The sequence below is a fragment of the Carcharhinus amblyrhynchos genome, chromosome 12 (assembly GCF_965287045.1).
Source record: "Carcharhinus amblyrhynchos chromosome 12, sCarAmb.v2.hapA, whole genome shotgun sequence".
Classification (NCBI taxonomy): domain Eukaryota; kingdom Metazoa; phylum Chordata; class Chondrichthyes; order Carcharhiniformes; family Carcharhinidae; genus Carcharhinus; species Carcharhinus amblyrhynchos.
Window position 1 is genome coordinate 19,101,918 of NC_137335.1, and position 21,725 is coordinate 19,123,642.

At 41.3% G+C, this 21,725-nt stretch overlaps 1 protein-coding gene across 4 annotated transcripts in view; it reads right to left on the minus strand.

Moving 5' to 3' along the window:
* The window catches only part of atl2 (atlastin GTPase 2), a 72,593-nt gene extending 52,142 nt beyond the window's left edge, over positions 1–20,451 (minus strand). For 2 of the 4 annotated variants that reach the window (XM_080200156.1, XM_080200155.1), the window contains exon 1: positions 20,320–20,451. In XM_080200156.1, the coding sequence (XP_080056282.1) occupies positions 20,320–20,407 (88 nt within the window). In that variant the 5' untranslated portion in view covers positions 20,408–20,451. Of the gene's footprint in view, positions 1–19,900; positions 20,014–20,319 lie in introns of those variants that run through there. The other 2 variants (XM_080200154.1, XM_080200157.1) reach the window with 2 other exon arrangements.
* Between the last annotated feature and the right edge of the window lie 1,274 nt (positions 20,452–21,725).

Here is a 21,725-nt window from a genome sequence, read left to right on the forward strand (position 1 = left end):
GGAATTGAACCCATACCCTGGTGCTGTGAGGCAGCAGTGCTAACCACTGTGCTACCGTGCCACCTGTAATGTTCAATGGATGTTTCCATGTAGCCGATTGGCGAATTGGTTCAGTGGAAATTTGGAATCCCCTTCCTCGTCCTCTCTGTTGACTTCTTTAATCCTTACCAGGATGTTGCCTGGTATGGAGGGGAGGTCCTATGAGGAGAGACTGAGGGATTTGGGGTTGTTTTCGATAGAAAGAAAGCGGCTAAGAGGGGATCTTATTGAAACATATAAGATGATTAGAGGTTTAGATAGGGTGGACAGTGATAGCCTTTTTCCTCGGATGGAGAAAGCTAGCACGAGGGGGCATAGCTTTAAATTAAGGGGGGGTAGTTATAGGACGGATGTCAGGGGTAGGTTCTTTACCCAGAGGGATTGGAATGCCCTGCCTGCTGCAGTTGTAAATGCGCCTAGTTTGGGGGCGTTTAAGAGATCCGTGGATAGGTTTATGGACGAAAAGGGATTGGTTTAGGTTAGTGGGTCATTGTTGTTTTTTTTTAACTGGTCGGCGCAACATCGTGGGCCGAAGGGCCTGTTCTGCGCTGTAGTGTTCTATGTTCTATGTTCTATGTTCACCACACTCTGGCACCTGTTTGAGTACAAACAGTGACAGCACAAGACAGACCTTTGGCCCACCAAGTCTATGCAGGCACAAATGCTTCTCTAATGTAATATTTTCTTGCCACAATGTTGTCCATATCTTTCTATTCCTGGCATATTCATGTTTTTATCTATATGCCTCTTGAATGTTATGGAATTTGCTTCCACCACCACCTCTGGCAGTGCGTTCCAGGCATTTACCACCCTCTCAAAAATTTATGCCTTGCATCTCTTTAAACATTTCCCCATGCTTTATACCAAGGAGGAATTTAACACGGCCAATGCACCTAATCAGCACATCTTTCGGATGGAGAGAAGAAACCAGAGCTCCTGAAGAAAACCCACGCAGACAGGGAGAAATGTATAAACTTCAGTGACCAGAGGCTGGTGTTGAACCCAGGTCTCTGGTGCCGTAAGGCAGTAGTGCTAACCACTGTACCACCTTTGAAGAAAAAAGTGTTTTGGTACATTAACTTCATGGGCAGTGAATTTCTTTAGTCTCCAAATTTTAATTCTGTAAATGCCAAATTCTAATCTTGAATTATAGTCAAGAAAAATGTCAAAAGAATTTTGCCAATAACAATAAAACTTTAATCCATTCAACCAAATTATCTAAACTATATTGCATTTACTTTTAGCTCATGAACCAGAAGAGTGAGAAAAATGATCAATCTTAGCAGAATCTTGTGTACTAAAACATGAGAAATGGAGAGACAAGCAAAGCATTTATTTAACAGGAATACTGCATTGGGAGGTCTTGAATAAGAATAAAGAACCTGCAATAGTAAAGCAACTTTCTCAACCATAGAACAAAGTGCTTAAAGATGATTAAGCACTTTTGAAATGTTCAGATGAGGGCCCACAAACATCAATGCGATACTGACCAAATAATCTGCTAATATGTTGGCTGAGGGATGAATATTGGCCATGGCAAAACATCCCAGCTTATCAATGTAGTGTAGGGTATCTTTTACATTCAAAGGACAGATGAGAGAAAATGTTCAGCTAACATTCAGAAGACCTTCAAGTAATACACAATCTCAGATCCTCAGACCAGTTATATTCTTGAAGATTGAATTATTTGGAAAAATAAGGAGACGTGATAATCAATTATTGAATGGAAATGTAAACACTGCTCAATATTTGAGAAAATGAACTAAAAAATTACATGACCCCAAAACAGAATTGATAAAAACCTATGTTTAGTTTTCATTTCAAATGATGCTACTGCTAATCCAGTTAAAAGCAACAAAGGGAGTTCGAACTATATCCTGAATCAAGTTACAATAAAAAAGTTGAGTTAAAGTTAGCAGCCCACAGGCAAAATTTTTAAAAAGCAATAAAAATAGCATTTCTCACAGGTTCCACTACATTAGTTAAAATTAAGCATCAATTCTAATCTTCATTTCACCACATGTAATTGTAAATTACACCCAAATACCACACAAGAACTGGTTAGTAAAATTGATGTCCATTAGATTAAAAGGGCAGTTGCAATGTGGATAGTGCCTTTTATCAAAATTTTTCAAGGCCATTCCCAAGAATGTATCAAAGCAAATTTTGATACCAAATCTCTCAATGCAATTAGGGCAGATGGATAAAAAGGTAAGCAATTGTCTTAAAGCAAAGATTTGGATAGGCATAAGGAATTCAGAATCCCTGCAGTGCATTAGGGAGCCGTTTGGCCCATCTGTCTGTACTGACACTGACCCATAAACCCCATACATTTACTATGGCTAATCCATCTAACCGACACATCTTGGGAAAATAAGGGGCAATTTAGCCACCTAATCTGTACATCTTTAGACTTGAGGTCAAGAAGCTAAGCAGTTGAAAGCACAGTCACCAATAGTGGAACATACAATTAAATTGGAGATGCTCAAGAGACCAAAATTAGAGTAGTGCAGATAAGAATTGTGAAACTGGAAATGAGATAGGGAGGAAAATCATGTGTTAAAAAAGATTAAAATCAGTGTTGCTTGAGCTGGTGCCAATGCAGTTCAGCAAGCACAAGGGTGACAAACAAATGGGATTTGCCAGGAGCAAACCTCTGCTGTTCCTAGGTTACATGAATTCAAACAGTAAAATGTGGAGGCACCTCAGGCATGCACTGGAAGAGTCAAGTACAGAGGGAACAAAGGCATGGATGAGAGTTAACAGATGAACTGAATGATGGGAATCAGGCACTGTTATGAAGGTGGAAATTTTTAGTGCTGGTACAGATAGGTTGTCAGAAGCTTCTCAGGCTCAAATATGACAGCAGTTGCAAACATTCAGGCCACTTCCAAGGAAAAAGGAATGCAATCAAGGGCTAGGGAGTAGGGAACAAAGACATTAACTTTGGTCTGCCAAGGCCCTAAGCTCTGGGATGCCCAGCCTAAACCTCCCTGCCTTGCTTTCCTCCTTTAAGACATTTCCTTGACCAAGCTTTTGGTCATTTGGCCGTGTTTCTAAGTCTCTTGCTTTATACTGTGAAACAACCTTGGACATTTTGGCATTAAAGCCATTTTACAAATACAAATTGATATTACACATACTAAAACTTCAAACCAATACATTGGAGACTGTAACTGCTGCTATGTGGTTGAAAATATTTAAACTACTTTCCTGAATTTATCATCAACACAAAATTACAAATTGAATGCTCCACATATTCTGTAAATACCATTGTTTATGCTCATTTTCAATGATGGGATCCTGTTCAACTTTCCTTGCTAGTCAATGAAGCTAAACAACTTTAAAGCATACAGGGATTACAGCACCAAGGCCTAATACCCCAGGACTTTATAACCAAGAAACAGAATTTGGCACAAGACTCATCAAAACCGTCTCCACCTCCTAAACTCTCATTCATTGAAGATAGCCTACAGGCCAGAGATTCACAACTAATCATCTGATTAGATGCAATATCATCCTTCAGGACTCACTGAATTTGACAGTTCAGACTGTTTGCCTTCTCCATCTTAATATTTTTATATCCCATATGTTTTTTGTCTCAATCCAAGAGCATTTCTTCCCCCCTCTCCTGGTCATCTAACTCTTCAAGTTTGCTACACTTCTGTTGCAATCTCTTCCATAGTATACAACAGATTTTCTTTCAGTTCTGAAGAGCAAAATGGGCTCAATGTTAACCATTTTCTCTCCCTACAGATGATACCAGCCTTGAATTTTTCCAGTATTCTCAGCGTTTTAGTCCAAAAGCAAGCTCTCTCCATGCCTTGGTGGTTATTTTCCAGACATCGCTGGATTCCGGGGAAGTGCCGGATGATTGGAAAACGGCTAATGTTACGCCGTTGTTTAAGAAGGGTGCCAGGCAAAAGGCAGGGAATTATAGGCCGGTTAGTTCAACATCCGTGGTAGGTAAAATGTTAGAATCTGTCATTAAGGAGGAAATTGCGAGGCATCTTGAAGGGAATTGCTTGATAGAGCAGACGCAGCACTGTTTCATTAAAGGGAAGTCGTGTCTGACAAATTTACTGGAGTTCTATGAGGATGTGTCTAGGGCGGTGGATAGAGGACAGCCGGTGGATGTGGTCTTTCTAGATTTTCAGAAGGCGTTTGACAAAGTACCTCACAAGAGGTTATTGCAGAAGGTCGAGGGACATGGAGTTGGGGGTAGGGTGTTAGCGTGGATAGAGGATTGGTTGTCAAATAGGAGGCAGAGAGTGGGGGTCAACGGGTGCTATTCGGGTTGGCGAATGGTGACTAGTGGAGTGCCCCAGGGGTCGGTGCTGGGGCCTCAGCTTTTTACCATTTATATAGATGATCTGGAGGAGGGAACCGAGTGTAGGGTGTCGAAATTTGCTGATGACACCAAGATTGGGGGAAAGGCAAATTGTGCAGAGGGTGTGGAGAGTCTACAGAAGGACCTAGGTAGGCTGGGCGAATGGGCCAGGAAATGGCAAATGGAATTTAATGTTGGCAAGTGTGAGGTGGTCCACTTTGGTAGGAGTAATGGTGGGAAGGACTATTACTTACGGGGCGAAAAACTGCAGCAGGCGACGGTGCAGAGGGACCTCAGGGTCCTTGTGCATGAGTCGCAAAAACCCAGCTTGCAGGTGGTCAGGATGGCGAATGGGATGCTGGCCTTCATAGCGAGGGGGATTGAATATAAAAGTAGGGAGGTCTTGCTGCAGCTGTATAGGGCATTGGTGAGGCCACAGCTGGAGTACTGTGTGCATTTTTGGGCGCCGCACCTGCGCAAAGATATTTTGGCCTTGGAGGGAGTGCAGAGGAGGTTTACTAGGCTGATACCGGAGTTGAGGGGGTTGAGCTATGAGGAGAGGCTGAATAAACTGGGCTTGTACTCGTTAGAGTTTAGAAGAATGAGGGGAGATCTCATTGAGACGTATAAGATGATGAATGGGATGGATAGGATAGAGGTGGAAAGACTCTTCCTGCTCAAAAAAGACAGTAGGACTAGGGGGCACAGCCTCAAGATAAAAGGGGGGCGGTTTAGAACAGAGTTGAGGAGGAACTTCTTCACTCAAAGGGTGGTGAATCTCTGGAATTCTCTGCCCGAAGTGGTGGAGGCTGCCTCGCTAAATATTTTTAAGACGCGGGTTGATGGGTTTTTGATAAGAGGGGGGATTAAGGGTTATGGGGAGAGGGCGGGAAAGTGGAACTGAGCCACGACAGATCAGCCATGATCTTATTGAATGGCGGGGCAGGCTCGAAGGGCTAGATGGCCTACTCCTGCTCCTATTTCTTATGTTCTTATACCTCTGTGCATGTGCAATTAAGGGCTGTAAGGTACAGTGCTATCAGAAGAAATACAATTATGCATTCCAAAATTCAATGGTTCCCTTGGTGTCAATTGGTATGGTGTCTCCATAGGGAGCATGGCACTGAGGGATGCCATCCAGTCCTCATTTTTATCCACATTGACAGGATTTGGTGAGTGCTTGTCTATGCTTATGTAATAGTTATTCTGACTGCCATATGCTTTCCCTAGGCTTTATGAACAACAAAACAGTTTTCATACAAACTCAGCAATTTACTATCACTTTCGTTCCACAGACAACTCTGCAATTATTCTTTGCAAAAATGCACTTTTGTCAAGCTCTCTATATGAATTCTGGTTGTAAGCAGATATGATTCATTTGACTGCAGTATCTTGCCTTAAATCTGTCTTTTATGTACTAGATACTGGAGCAAAAGGAAGATTCAAAAACTGAGTACAATCAGGATTTAAAAACAAAATTGGGATGAAATAAAGAATTGGATAAAAGGAAGCAGTAAGGGTGCATCTGCTCAAAGATATTTGATATGTGAATTATCAAGTGTTTACTTAAGTGGCTAGGAGGTTGAACAATGGCATAGAAAACAAAACTGTAGGTGATGGTTCATAGTTGGCAAATAAGAAAATAAGTTGCTCCCATATCCTAAAAGCCTGGCTCACATGGTTGTCTAGATAGAATATCAAAGGAGAGAAACAGTACTTCCATGGAAGCATAACTGAATACAGAAGAGTAGCAGCTACTCCCTTGCCAACTTGGCTGAAAAAAAACAAGCTCTCGCAAAAACAAGTTGGGTATTGAAAGTTACTGTTTATAAAACAGAAAAGAAATGGTACTCTAAACTGAATAAAGATTTTTTTCTCCCCAAACTGAAAGAGAATGTATGGATATTAACTAAATGCTGGATTTAATTTATAAATTATATAACATTTGATGTTGTTTGGGAAAGGAGCAATTCAGTTCAGGGACATGGATAGTTGGGAACAGGGATCAACTTCATAAATGTGTAGTTGTATAGCTATTGTAGTAGTCAGCTGTAGAGTATTGTAGTTGTCTGTTTCTTTTAACAGAACATTCTTTATTAAATGACAAGACTATGCTGTTCCTCAGTTTGCAGATCTTTCCTAAATTATACCAAATTGAAAATATACACCACTAAGAACACTTCTGGGTTTTGGGATACTTTCACTTTTAAATTCAACCGGGTTTAATATGTTATACTTTAAACAACTTATTTATGCCTTATCTACTCGTCCATTATAAGGTGACCAACTGGAAGCTTTTGCCCAGGGCACAAATGACAAAGGACACAAGGTAAGGGAGGACAGGCTCAGAGATTTTTTTTTACAAACACATGGTGGTGGTGGTGGTGGCCTGGAATGAACTGCCAAGGTGATTGAGGCAGATATATTAGCAACATTTATGACTTACCTGGATAGGCATATGAACAGGCATGGTACAGAGGGATACAGGTGGTTGGTCTAGGTAGGACAACACGATCGGTGCAGGCTTGGTGGGCTGAAGGGCCTATTCCTGTGCTGTACTGTTGAGTACAAGCTAACAGTTTAGCATTTCTTTCCAAGCACCCATTAAAAGGATACCACAGCCCAGCTGTGATGATTTCATCAGTACCCTCTTTGGTCCTGGCTGCTGCCTACTCAGCACTTCAAATGATATCACAGAGCAACATATTCAAACTATGCAGGCTCAGAGCATGCATGGCATTGACAAGAAATGCAGCCATATTCCATCATAGTATGTGATGTTCCCACAACACATCTGATTCTTCTCTCCAGCTTGCAGCTCACATTCCAGCAGCATATTTGATGAAGTTCAATCATATGATGTTTTTAAAAATATTTAAAGCCTAATATATTTCAAATACTTCTCTGCAGAGGTGGAGTTCAGAAAAGATATGATCCCAAAATCAGAATTCTGCCAAACAAATTCCTCATCCCAGAAACAGCTGGGTGACAGTGGAAAGTAGCATGAGTTAAGAGGGACAGCCTTGTTATGGGCATATAGGACATCTTTTATAACTTTGGTAAGAACAGTTTCAGTATTTTGGTTGGAACAGATGTCAGATTCAGAGGAACACAACATGGAATTCCAGAAATATGGGCATGGGTTTAGGAATGAATTTAAGGACTTGGAAAGAGTTTAGGTATGGGGGCTTGCAAATGCACTGGGCTCTAGGGCTGTTTTGAGGAGAAGGATGATGACAGCAAAGTTGGGGCAAGAGGAATAGTTGTACTTCAAGAGGAGGACAGTTGTTAAGAATATCAGCTAACACGAGGAAGAAGAAAAGAAGTCAGATGGTCAGCAGGAATAGGGGTATGGAAGCAGGAGCTGGCTCTCATGTACAAGATGCATTAAAGAGGGCATGAGGGGGAGGCAAAGAAAATTTAACAGTAGATACAGTACTTCAAATCTAGCCAAAATTCAGTGAAGTCAAAAACCACTAAGCTGGCCATGCAAGAATTTTAAGTGCTATGAGCAAGTGAAAACATGAACACGACCCATCACTCAATACATCAGCTGTGATCATAATGTTAATCCTATATTCTTGCCTACTCACAATAACCTTTCACTCCCTCAATCAAGAATCTACCTTAAATTAAAAGATTCTGCTCCCACTGAGTTCCGGAGTCTCAGGAAAATGTCTCATCTTGGGTTTCATTTTTAAAGTGACCTCTACTTATAGGTTCTCTGACAAGATAAGCATCTTCTCCACATCCATCCTGTCGTGACCACTCAGGACCTTAGATTTCAATCAAGTTCTTTCTTACTTGAAACTCTAAAGTGGATATAAAACTAACCTCCCCAATCTTTCCTCAAAAAGACAACCTGCCCACTCCTGACACTACTCCAGTAAACCTTCTCTAAACTGATTCTAACGCAATTATATTCTTCCTTACAAGACCAACATTCCAAATGTGGTTGCACCAATATACCCTGTACAGGTGAAACACAACCTCTACTTTTGTAACCAATTTCCCTCGCAATAAATTATAACATTCCTAACTATCTGCTGTATCTGTATACTAATCTTGTGATTCATGGTCAAGAACATAAGAACATAAGAACATAAGAACATAAGAACATAAGAACATAAGAACATAAGAACATAAGAACATAAGAACATAAGAACATAAGAACATAAGAACATAAGAGGAGTAGGCCATCTAGCCCTTCGAGCCTGCCCCGCCATTCAATAAGATCATGGCTGATCTGTCGCGGCTCAGTTCCACTTTCCCGCCCTCTCCCCATAACCCTTAATCCCCTCTCTTATCAAAAACCCATCAACCCGCGTCTTAAAAATATTTAGCGAGGCAGCCCCCACCACTTCAACGGGCAGAGAATTCCAGAGATTCACCACCCTTTGAGTGAAGAAGTTCCTCCTCAACTCTGTTCTAACGCCCCCCCCCCCCCCCCCCCCCCTCTTTATCTTGAGGCTGTGCCCCCTAGTCCTACTGTCTTTTGAGCGGGAAGAGTCTCTCCACCTCTATCCTATCCATCCCATTCATCATCTTATACGTCTCAATGAGATCTCCCCTCATTCTTCTAAACTCTAACGAGTACAAGCCTAGTTTATTCAGCCTCTCCTCATAGCTCAACCCCCTCAACTCCGGTATCAGCCTAGTAAACCTCCTCTGCACTCCCTCCAAGGCCAAAATATCTTTGCGCAGGTGTGGCACCCAAAACTGCACACAGTACTCCAGCTGCGGCCTCACCAATGCCCTATACAGCTGCAGCAAGACCTCCCTACTTTTATATTCAATCCCCCTCGCTATGAAGGCCAGCATCCCATTCGCCTTCCTGACCACCTGCAAGCTGGGTTTTGGCGACTCACGCACAAGGACCCCGAGGTCCCTCTGCACCGTCGCCTGCTGCAGTTTTTCGCCACGTAAGTAATAGTCCTTCCTACCATTACTCCTACCAAAGTGGACCACCTCACACTTGCCAACATTAAATTCCATTTGCCATTTCCTGGCCCATTCGCCCAGCCTATCTAGATCCTTCTGCAGACTCTCCACACCCTCCGCACAATTTGCCGTTCCCCCAATCTTGGTGTCATCAGCAAATTTCGACACCCTACACTCGGTTCCCTCCTCCAGATCATCTATATAAATGGTAAAAAGCTGAGGCCCCAGCACCGACCCCTGAAGCACTCCACTAGTCACCATCCGCCAATCCGAATAGCAGCCGTTGACCCCCACTCTCTGCCTCCTATTTGACAACCAATCCTCTATCCACGCTAACACCCTACCCCCAACTCCATGTCCCTCGACCTTCTGCAATAACCTCTTGAGGTACTTTGTCAAACACCTTCTGAAAATCAAGAAAGACCACATCCACCAGCTCTCCTCTATCCACCGCCCTAGACACATCCTCATAGAACTCCAGTAAATTTGTCAGACACGACTTCCCTTTAATGAAACCATGCTGCGTCTGCTCTATCAAGCAATTCCCTTCAAGATGCCTCGCAATTTCCTCCTTAATGACAGATTCTAACATTTTACCTACCACAGACGTTAAACTAACCGGCCTATAATTCCCCGCCTTTTGCCTGACACCAGATCCTTCTGCAGTTCAGAGCTTTCTGCCAAAATAGACAATTTCACTTTCTCATTATATCTATCATATGCCAGAATTCTGCCCACTCTCATAACCCATGTCCCTTTGTAACCTCCTTACACCCTCTTCATTATGTTCTTACCCACAAAGATGTGTCATCCAAGTCATTTATATCAATTGTAAAAAGGTTGAGGCCTCAGCAATGATTCCTGTCAACCGGAAAAAGACCCTTTAAGTGTTTCCTGTTAGCTAGCCAATCTTCAATCCACTCTAATCTGTTAGCCTCTACATCCTTAGCTTTTATTTATGCAATAACCTTTGGTGTGGTACCTTCCCTATGACAGATGTTGGACTAACTGGTCTAGTTTCCTTCCTTGTCTCCCTCCTTTGAATAAAGTTACATTTGATGTCTTCCAATCTAACAGAACTGTTTTTGCATCTAATGAATTGTGGAAAATTTATCAACTCATTAGCCACTTCCTTCAAAACCTTAGGACGCAGTTGATCCATTCCGGTGGATTTCTCATTCCACTGACCCAATAATTTGGTCACTATCACTTCCCTGGTGACTGTAAATCTCTCACTTTGCACAGCTGCTATTTATTGAGCAGGGCTACTGGGAAAATGGACAAGAGTGAAACTAATTGGATAGCTGCTTCAAAGAGCTGGCATAGGTTTGCTGGCCAAGTGGTCTCCTTCTGCATTGCAACATTCTATGATTCTGTGGCTGCAAGTTTCAAAAAGCCAAATAGGGCTGGCCACACCACAGGATTTAAACATTAGCTATGAGAGCCTCTTGCTAATGTTGCACTACTAATGTGCTGTACCTCACTAGTGAATTCCTGTCAGGTGCCTCTGACATCAACATGTTTTAGCACCCACATTGCAAGGAGCTATCTTTACAGCCATAAAATGCAAACAGCAAAATTAGTTTCAACAGACAATCCAATTGTTGAATCCAACAAGTCTAAACTGCTTTTAAACCCAAACCATTAAATATTTGCCTGGCTAAGTAAACAAAATTTTAGTAAACCTCAAAAACTTTCTAACAAGTGGATACATAATGCTAATAGCACTACTGCATATAATAATGGGAACCACACAATAGAAAGGACCAAAGCAGAAACAGATTCACCAGAAAAACACAAGACACCATAACTACTTCCACTCAGCTTTTTGATACATCTATGTCCAGCCTCAGCCTACAATTTGCATATTTCATTTCCTACACCAGACTTATGGTATCCAAGACTATCAACACTAATTGGCATCAAATTAACATTTGGTTAGAGACTTTGGATTTTTAGCTGCAGTTGATTCAGGCATGGAGAACAGATGGTAGTATATGACTTCTAAGTTGTCAAACCAGTATCCTATGTTGCCTAGAGACAAGACACCGAAACAGCCAGTCAAATGAAGCCTAGTTTAAAATAAAACTGATAGGATGAGATTGACAACAAACCTCAAATACCTCTCCTTTGAGAAAAGAGCCCAAAACAGCCAATATTTCTTGATAACTACAATCTCAGCCTGATGCAAAAATATATAATCACATCTTCAAAAATGGCAACTATGATTTGTAATAACTAGATACCATGTAAATGAAGCATTATGCAAAATAACATTTTGCTTTTCAAAACTAACCCTCTAGAAATGAAGACTTTTTTTAAAAATTAGTTATTAACCCACCTTGCAACTTGGTAATCTACACCATTTAGGCATTTGATTTCCAGAAATATATAGCCTCTATTCTTCCTACCAAAATTACTCACTTTCCTATTTGACATTCCTGTCAATTACACACCCAATTTTCCGGCATTTTTATAGTTCTCCCACCACCTGATACCAATTTTGAAATCCTGATTTCCCACATCAAATTATGTAAATGGCAGACAGTGATCCAACAGCTATCCTCTTAATACCACTAGCCAATCTGAGCAACCACCTTTAATCTATGCTGTTTTCTAACTACATTATGCTACTTGCCCCAACTCCACATTGCTGCAAAAGCAAAATACAGTAAATCAAAATGAAAAATAGAAAATGCTGCAAATACTCCAAATCAGAAAACTCTTGAGAAATAAAGTTAATGCTTCAATGACCAACTGATGTTAACTGTTGCTCCGCAGGTTCTGCTTCACTTGTTGAGCATTTCTGACATTATTCCACTTCTGATCTTAGCCACGAATGTATTATGTAGAACCTCAAAGTATATCTAAAGGTCTAACTTTGCATTACTTCAAAGAATTCAACATTTCAAGCATGATTTTACTTCACTATCTGCACTGGCCATTATATTTTCAGTTCCTAAATGTTTTCTATCACATCTTTCAGCGAGGGTTCAATTATCTTTCCCATCACTGATATTAAGCCAACTGTACTTCCATCATCTTTTTATCTATTAGAAGCATACTGAATTCATTAAACCTCTAGCACCATTACTCCCCTATGCGAAGAATAGCATTAGAATAAAATCAAAAATTGCAGGCAATACTTCGGTCAGGCAGCATACAGTTAATATTTCAAACCAAGGACCTTTCATCAGATTTAGTCCAGGCACAAATACTTGAAACTGAAACTGTTACAAGTTCACTTTCTTTGCTGTTCTCCAACAGAAGGCAAAGTTTAAGAGTTTAACACAATTGGTTTGAAACACCTGTGGGTTAAGTGGACTATGTTTATGTTTCATTGACTTATTCTGGCTTCTGCACAACTTTAATTCTCAAAGCTCAATTAGCAGTTCCTAGACAGACTACTCCATGTCTTAAAAATATGATATTTTCACAAATTCAAGAATTGATGACTTGCAGCCTAGTAAGAGACTTGAACTGTAATATACAGTATTGTTTCAAAATCATCATACTGTTGCCCAAACCTGCTTACTCAGGCTCAAGGCACCAAGGTTCAAATTTAGGTTAGCGTCACAAGATGCACTGCTTAACCAGCATATTCCGGCTAGCTGGATAAGTAAAAGGATAGCAAACTTATAGTTTGATTGCCCACAAATCCAAAAGGTATAATACTGTAATTCTCTGGAGATTTATTAGTATTATGACTTCACTTTCACCAACCTCAACGCTTGTGGCTGCAATCTTACTTTGATATTATTGCAAGCTGAATCTGCCTTATCAGCAACAGAAATGACAACGGTAAGGGATGGGATCTAAACACAGCAAAAACAAATGTTTAATGAACTATACATGTTTATTTAAATAGGAAATAAAAAATTAGTTGAGATTATAACAAATAATGGCACTTTGAATTGATTTTAACATTGTGGCTGCAAAAAAATAGTGTAAAATGTAAAAGGGATGAGAGAAGGGCTCATTTAAGAGAATTGTGCATAGTACTAGCTTTAAAAGCAATAACACATTTCTACCCCAAGACAGAGAGTCAAGTGTGCAAAATGCTGCATTCCTGCAGAAAAACAAAAAAGCTCAATTAGTTCAACATGTTGGCATCCTGTTCTGGAGGTGCCTTAACAACACTTTCACCAAGTTTCATTCTATCAAAGTAAATAACTCTTGCTTTAAGTACACTGGCCCATTATAAAATGAAAAATTATCAAATTTTCCCCTCAAAAGTCTTCATCCCAATGCTGACATATGAATTTTAGAAAGAACCTCAGTGGTTGGCAAATTAGGTTTGAGAATCTAGTTTCTTAATGTTACTGTATAGGAACCAAAACCTATTAACCCAAATTTCAACCTTTCCTGGGATTTCATGCAGAAGATTTCATTGCACCTGGGTATTTAATGCCAATTAACAATTTTCATTTGTAATTTTATTCCGACCTCAGGTTAAGTGAGATAAAGCTCACTTTTTAATAAGAAAATCCTATCAAGAGTTAAGGGCAAAACTACGAAGACTGTAAAAAAGAATTTAACTAGCAATCCTAGAATTGTGCACACCAATTGTTGTGGGTTTTAATCACAACTTTTTCACAGTAGAAAATATTGAAGTGATTACTGTACATCTAGGATTCCTGGATAGACCTATAATAGTGGGGGTTCAGATGCAACTGCTATGAATATTAGTTATGCAACAGATACAAAATGTAAAAAAAAACAGGGATTTTTTTAGCCATTCGATGTGAAGATATGCTAGTAATTTGAAGCACATGAAAAGACAGTACCAAAAGTCCTTAAAGAAGCAGTTAAATCAATCATTTGAAGCGTTATTTCTATACTTCTAGATACAGTTTAAAAGTTTGTCTCATTAACAACCAGCCTTGCCAAAGACTGCCCAGAAAAACTATTAGTCACAAAATTCACTAAATCATTATGCATATCCAAGTTACTTCTTCATTGCTGCAGATTTCTTGGTACAACTAATAGCCCCAAGCTCCAACAAATGAAGGAAAAGTTTTAGTTATACTATCTAAAATTTACGTGATGTCGATGTTGCTGGCAATACCATCAATTACTGCCCATGCCCTGTTGCCCTCCAGAAGGTCATGAGGAGCTACCTTCATGAACTGCTGCAGTCCCTTTGGTTTACATACATCTACAGTGCTGTTAAAGGAATTCCAAGGTTTTGACCCAACATAAAAGAACGGTGTTATACTCCCAAGTCAGGTTTGTGTGTCTTGGACGGTAACTTCCAGGTGGTGATGCTCCCAGGAATCTGCTGCCCTTGTCTTTCTAGCCAGCAGTGGTCGGGGTTTAGACTGGGCTGCCTAAGGAATCTTTGAGAAACTGCAGTCCATCTTGTAGAAAGCACACATAGCTACCATGCTTTCAGTGATGGAGTGATTGAATGTTGGTGGAAGGGTTAACAAGATGTTTGCCTTGTCCTGGATGGTGTAGCTGCATTCCAGGTAAGGGAAGAGTATTCTATCATCTTGACTGGTGCCTTGCAGATAAGATTTGGAGTCAAGAAGAAAGTTACACAATTCCTAACCTTTGACTTGTGCTTATAGCCACAGTGTTTAAGTTCAGTTGTTTACAGTCATGGTAACCCCCAGGATAATGTAAGGGGACTGTCAGCCTATACCTAGCTACTACCCATGACATGGACTGCTTCAGTTTCAGCAGTTGCAATGGTGCTGAAAAATCAGCAGCAAACATTCCCAATTATGTTTATAGGATGATAACACTATCCTGAGAAATTTCTGCAGTGGCATCCAGAAGCTAAGATGATCAACAACTACAATCATCTTCCTTCATGACAGGTATGACTCCAGCCAGTGGAGGGTCTCTGTCTTCTCTTGCAGGATCAAGATTGCCAGGTTTGCTGTTATCTGTTGCCATGGACATTGCGGGGTAGTCTGTCCAGTTTCATTTATTTTGGTTTTTTGTACCAGATGGATACAACCGAGTGGCTTGCTATGGCACTGCAGAAAGTCACCCACATTGCTTTGGGCTTCAAGTCACATGTAGGCCAGGCAGGTTTCCTTCCGTAAAATACATTAATGATCCAGATGGACTTTTACAAGAATGATTTGTGGTCATTAGTCTAATTTCAGATGTTCTACTGAATTTAAATTCCACCATCTGCCACAGTGGGATTTAAACCCAGATCCTCAGACCTGGTGTCTCAATTACTAGTCCAACAATACCACTGTGCCACCTCCTTCTCCTAAAGGGGAAGATACTTCTTTCCTCCACCACAGAAAAGTTTTCCTCAACTTACTTTCTTTTCATTCTTGCAGAATTCAAGAAATTTTTCATTTGCTTATGCAACAAAATCCATCCAAAGTCAACTGAGTACAAACTGAAAGTGCTATAAATACAAAGATTGTGAAAACAGAAATGGGTGGATGGATGAAAAGTTCATTTGCAAACACTTATCTTTCACTCAATATAAGTTTAAATTCTGATTTTATTTTAAAAGTTTGATGACAATGCCACTATCTCAATCCAGTGTCTCAAACTCTAATAAGCGACTTATGAAATTTCCATAAATATCACAAGCTGTGAAACACTGCTAGAGTGGGTTATGTCTGGAGACAGCACTTTGAAATATTAATAATGCTGGTGGGGCAAAGAACAAAATAATATATCAGCTCCAATTGGATTCTCAGAACAACCTGGTAACAATACTGAAGTAAACAGAGCAACTCTAATATATAAAGTGTTTGATCCAGACAATACTACAACTACTGGAATTTGAAATTACAAAAATAGAACTTCACAACTCTAGGATTTTCAAATTTGAGGGGAGTGGCAGCAGGATTTTGTTTCTAAGGGAGATTGACTATTTTAATACTTGGTACAAAAATACAAATAAAAGCCTGAGCTTTCAAATACAAAAAAATCCCACCTGTTCAAAAATCAGTCATCAAAACTCCCAATTTTCAAATGTTTACCTTTGTCAGTGCAGTAAACACCAACTGTCAAAGGCTTTTTACTTTTCAGTCTCAGTCTCAGTCTCTTAACAGCCCTTAAACAGCCGTGCAGATTATTCCATGGATGCTGATAAGCCACTTATACCACAAGACAGCTTTCATTGAACAAAGCTGAACAGTTTCATAAAACTACAAATGTGCCATATTGCAGCACTGACTCCAGCTTTGTTTTTAAAAACTAGCCTAGATCCAGTGGCACATCTTTGTTTTTTTTGTGCAAATCAGCTCTTTTATATAGTAAGATAAATCTTTAACCTATTCTCTGGGCACACTAGATAAATCAAAAATACTGGTCAACAGGGAGTAACTTATTCCCACACATGACAAGGTGCAGTATATCTATGCACAATAACCAACTGACCCAATAATTTAAGAATTAAGAACAACTTTCATTTTTTTTAAAGAATGCATTATCTGAAGTGATCAGCCAAGAAGAAAAATTGAGCAAAGTTAGGAGAGTGCCAGATAAATTTAAGTATTTGGGATGCAACTAAACAGCAAAAATCACACCAAATCAACCCCCATCCCTGTCACGTCTGCACCTGGATGTCTGTGCCCATCGAGCACTGAAGCATTCTTACTCCCATCAACATAGCTACCACAAATCACCCATCAGCTCTAGTAATCTGCTCAACTGGTTTGCAAACTCCACTTCAAGTCTTACTTCTTGTTCCTGATGTTCCCCAAAATAATGCTTACCTTTATCACCTCAAATCTAAGAGCTATAGGCAGGAGTGCAAGTGCAGTTTGCCCAATTGCCTGTTGTGTTGGGGTGGTCAAACGTGACCAGGCAATAGGGCAAATTACTCATCCTGATAGCAACTGAGGTTTTCCAATTTCCTCAACTACTTTGATCCTCAAAACTGGTCACCCTACTCCAAGCAGCTCAATGCTAAAACTGTTCAGAAGTTTATCCATGAACAATTTAACCCTTCCCATCCATCTTCTATTTCAACTGACCTAAAAACACTAGTTTCTCTATCTCTTCCAGCCACTGCCATAAGAACCATTCGCTTTCTGACTTCTTTCCAACCTAGCTCCTGACTACTTCACCCAATATATAGCAACAGTTGCCTAGGAAGGGAAGAGTCTCCCTCCAAACCTAAAACCTCTAATCCATGACACATTCATTTCATGAATGCTACTGCAATTCTCCAGTCTCCTATACTTGGAATTCCTCCCCAAGCCAAACAACTTGCCATATTGCTTCCAATCTTCAAAGATTTAAAAATGTGAATATTCTTGTTATACAAAATTATTTCTTGCAACCTTCCACCCTTTCATCCATTTATACAGTATTAATTATGAACAAGTTCAACAAAGAGCTATTCAAACTATTCCACCAAGTGCATCCACAAAATCCTACAAATCTAGCAAGTGAAATTAATTTCAAAAAAATCAATACTAACTATTTTGTGAACCAATACATCAAAAATTCCTCTAAACATTCTGCACCCATTAACTCACCTCCTGGCTCCCAGACTTGTCTACCAGACAAGTCAAGATGTGATGGAATACTCCTTTTGCCTGGATGAATGATCCAACAACACTCGGTACCATCTAGAGCAATGCCTACTTGAGCAGCATCCCAAATATTCTCTCCCTCTAATGCACAGTGGCAGCGGTGTGCAGTTTATAAAATGCACTGCAGCAATTCTCCAAGAGCACCTTTCAAACCCATGACCACCACCACTCTGGACAAAGGAACACCACCTGCAAGTTTACCTCAAAGTCACAAGTCACCTTGGCTTGGAACTATATTACTGTTCCTTCAGCATAGCTAGGTTAAAATTCTGAACACCCTGCCTAACCACCTTGTATCTACACCAGACTGCTGCAGTTCCAGGCTCATCATCTTAAAGAGCCATTAAGTATGGGCAACAAATGCTGAGAGAACATCTGATTATTATAGAATGCATGTCACCCACAAATACCTCACTTACACTGACCAAGCACTAGCACCTGCAGAGCAATGTCAACAGATCATCTCCATGAGATAGGGAGCAAATCAGCCATTTGGCCTGCACCAACAATCCCACCCAGGTCCTATCCCCATTACCACCCCATATTTACCCTGCTAGTATCAGAGGGACTAAGAGGCAATTTTTCTCAGCCAATCAACTTAATCCACATGGAGACTTGGAATTTTGATACATGGATCTGGAGTCAGCTATTATGAGTTAAGGATCAAACACCACTAAACTGGCCGACACCCAACTGTAACAACCATATCATTAGGAATTAAGTCCACATAAGCATTTGAAAGTGTGTAGTAAATGTCAAGGACATCAATAACCACATCTGCCAAAGTTATGCAAAATGTTCTACAGGTGGTTACTAATTAGTATTAGCCTTGTACTTTTTTGCTTCGATTTTGAACTCGAACATTGAGAGCAGTTAGCAGCACCATTTGGCATCAGATTTGAGCCATCATTCCAAATCTTATTAATACGCCTCACTCGCGTCGCAGGAAAAGAAAGGCATCATACCAAAAACGTGTTGGAATTCATTCGAAATAACACTTAAGTGGACGACTCTGGACCAGGACCAATAACTACCGGAGATTCGAGGCCAAAGTAAATGCTAACAAAACGAAATAAAAGAAACGCGAACGTTGGTACTCCCCGATTGGATCTGTACAAGATTTGTTTTGCACGAGGTCAAACTGAAATCACAATCAGCTAAAAAGGTGGCGACACCAAAACTTCCGTGGAATGGGATGAGCTTCACACATCCAGCAACTAAACACATCTTGCAAGTTAAAACCGTCCCTTCGGCCCACCGTTAAGAGGGAGGCATCTTGCTCTTGGCTCATGTGAAAGGTGGCCGTGGATGGTAACGTTCTGCCCTTGCGCCCAACCCCCGACTAAAAATGTCCTTTTTGTATGTTTGCATTGGATGATCTGCGGGTTATATAATCCTAGCCACCTCCCCCCCCCTTATCCAACGAAACGTGCAACCGGAGTGCTGGAAGATGATGATCTCGGTGGGAGGTGAAGCAGCAGTGAGCCACAGGCCGGTAAAAGGACGCCAACCTTCGGTGAGGGACGGTTCAGAGTGCAGAGCTGCCGCAAAATAGCAATAAATATTGAACTTTCTTCTTTAAAAAACTCAACACGTGATACTTCCCCAACACATGGGCGGTGAGAGGAACCTGATAGGGGTGTGCGGATCTTGCCTGCTCCCACCCTCACAAAGAAGCTGACAGCCCAACATTGCAGGCCGATTGACTTCCAGCCGCCAATGTCGGGAGGACGCGGTACCTACCAAAACCCATTCTCCACCAATTCATCTTACTTCCGCTGATTCTCTTTCCTCCCTACCCACCCCCAGCCTCCTCAAACACAAGGGGTTTGTTTACACACCGACCGCAAGAGGATTAGGTTAAAAAGGAAAAAAGTCGAAACACTGAAAATCCCGATGGCAGGAATGCGCGGCAGGGGCCGTTCGTCCTGACATCTTGCCGTCCCTGCTGTTTATTTCAAATGGAAAAGTATAAATGGTTTTTTTTATTTCATTTCAAATCCTTAACGTCCGAATTTTAAACCTTGATTCTCAAAAAAAGCTGTCCTCGTAGTTCCAAACTCACCGGCTCTCCGTCTCGGAGAGCGGCTGAGACCAAGGCGCATCTCCCCGGATCTCTCTGCCGCCTTCAACAGCATCTTTTCCCAAAGCGCCCAGATACATCAGCTCCGGGAGCGGCTCTCCAGTCCGAGTGAAACTACCTCACTGAGCATGCGCGAAGGGACAGATCACTCCGCGCCGAACCCCCGCCTTCTCCCGCAGAGCGCCTGCGCGGTAACATTTCACGCAGGGGGCCCTTCCCCCCCCTCCACGCCAGCAGTTTCCTCACGCGCGCGGCGCTATTCAAATAATTCCAAACGAACTTTTTTTTAAACGGACGCAACGACGAAGAGGAGGAGGGGAAAGCGGGCGGATTCCTCCCGCCAAGCGATCCCGGCAACACGACTGAACGTAAGGGATAAATTCGACAGAGGAGTTGTTTACCTTCAGTGGTGGTCGTGGTATCGTCTTCAACGTCGCCGCCACCGCGACGACAAATCTGTGACCCTCTCCACTCGCTGCCTGCCGCCATCTTTGACAGTTTAAATCGGGCCAGTTGACTGACGTCAAAAGCTGACGGCGGCTCTTTTATCAGCGCTGCTCTGCCCGGGGCGGGGGGCGGGGGGGGCGCGGAGAGGCCTGGAAGCGTGGCGCCACATGGTCTTAACGCCCGATCACTTCACCGTTTCATTCCAGATTTCGCTCAACAAGAGAGGGTGGAAAAAAAAGACAAAAAAAACCACCGCAAAAAAGATCAGTTTTTCGACATCGATCGGAGGAGCCGATAATAGAAATGTGAATTTATTTGACAAAGAATGCAATTTATTCTTAACCCTAACAGTATTTAGGGGCCTTTAAGATAGGTAATTTTAATGAACGTGGGTCTCAGTGGATGGCTGCTGGCCGGTGTGCTGGAAAGTGCAATGCTTTAAACACAGCTAAACAGCATCTATACATTTTTCCACTACATGGAAGTTAAGTTCTCTTGCCATGTCAATCGTAATAGAAAGAAGATGCGAAACTGAAATGTTCTGATTTTATCGAAAAGTAACCACTCAAAATTCAATCGCCTTTGTTTAAAGGAAACCAGTGTTTTCGTCCAAATTACAATATCGAATAGGAAAACGTGCCACTTTCATGTGACATCCAGAGCTGCTACGTCCCAGAAATAACTATTTCTGAAGAGGCACATTGTACACTAATTTAAAAATACAACCGCTTTTGTTTTTACATTGGTGTAGCATAAAAAAGTAGGTCACACTTTAAGTCAGAATCTATCTCATTTCAAATGAAGAGAATTTGTAAAAGCAAAATACTGCGGATGTTATAAGTCTAACGTAAAAGCAGAAAATGTTTGCTCAGCAAGTCTATCTGTGGAGGCTGAAAAAGTTATCACTTTAGGTCAATGACCTTCAGTAGCATTAGAAGGCGTTAGAGATGTAACCAGTTTTAAGCAAGTACGGAGCCAAGGAAAAGACCTGGCTGGGGGGGGGGGGGGGGGGTGGCGCGGGGCTGAGAATAGTGTAAGTCCACGAGGTCTGATAGGTGTACAACAACAAGGATGAAAGGGCGAGTAGAGATGGTTGTGGAACAAGTAAGGAAACAAAATCGAAATAGCATAATCACCAATAACGACTAATCAGAGATAAAAAGGAGACAGAGGTAACAAACTGAAATTGGTGAAATCAATGTTGAGGCCAGAAGGCTGTATAGTGAGTGTCCAATTGAAAGATGCTGTTCCTCAAACTAATGTTGAGCTTCACCAGAAGGGTGTTGGATGTCAAGCACAGGAGCTGATATCATTCTCACCCTGACGTCTAAATATTTCCAGCATTTTCTGTCCAGGTCCC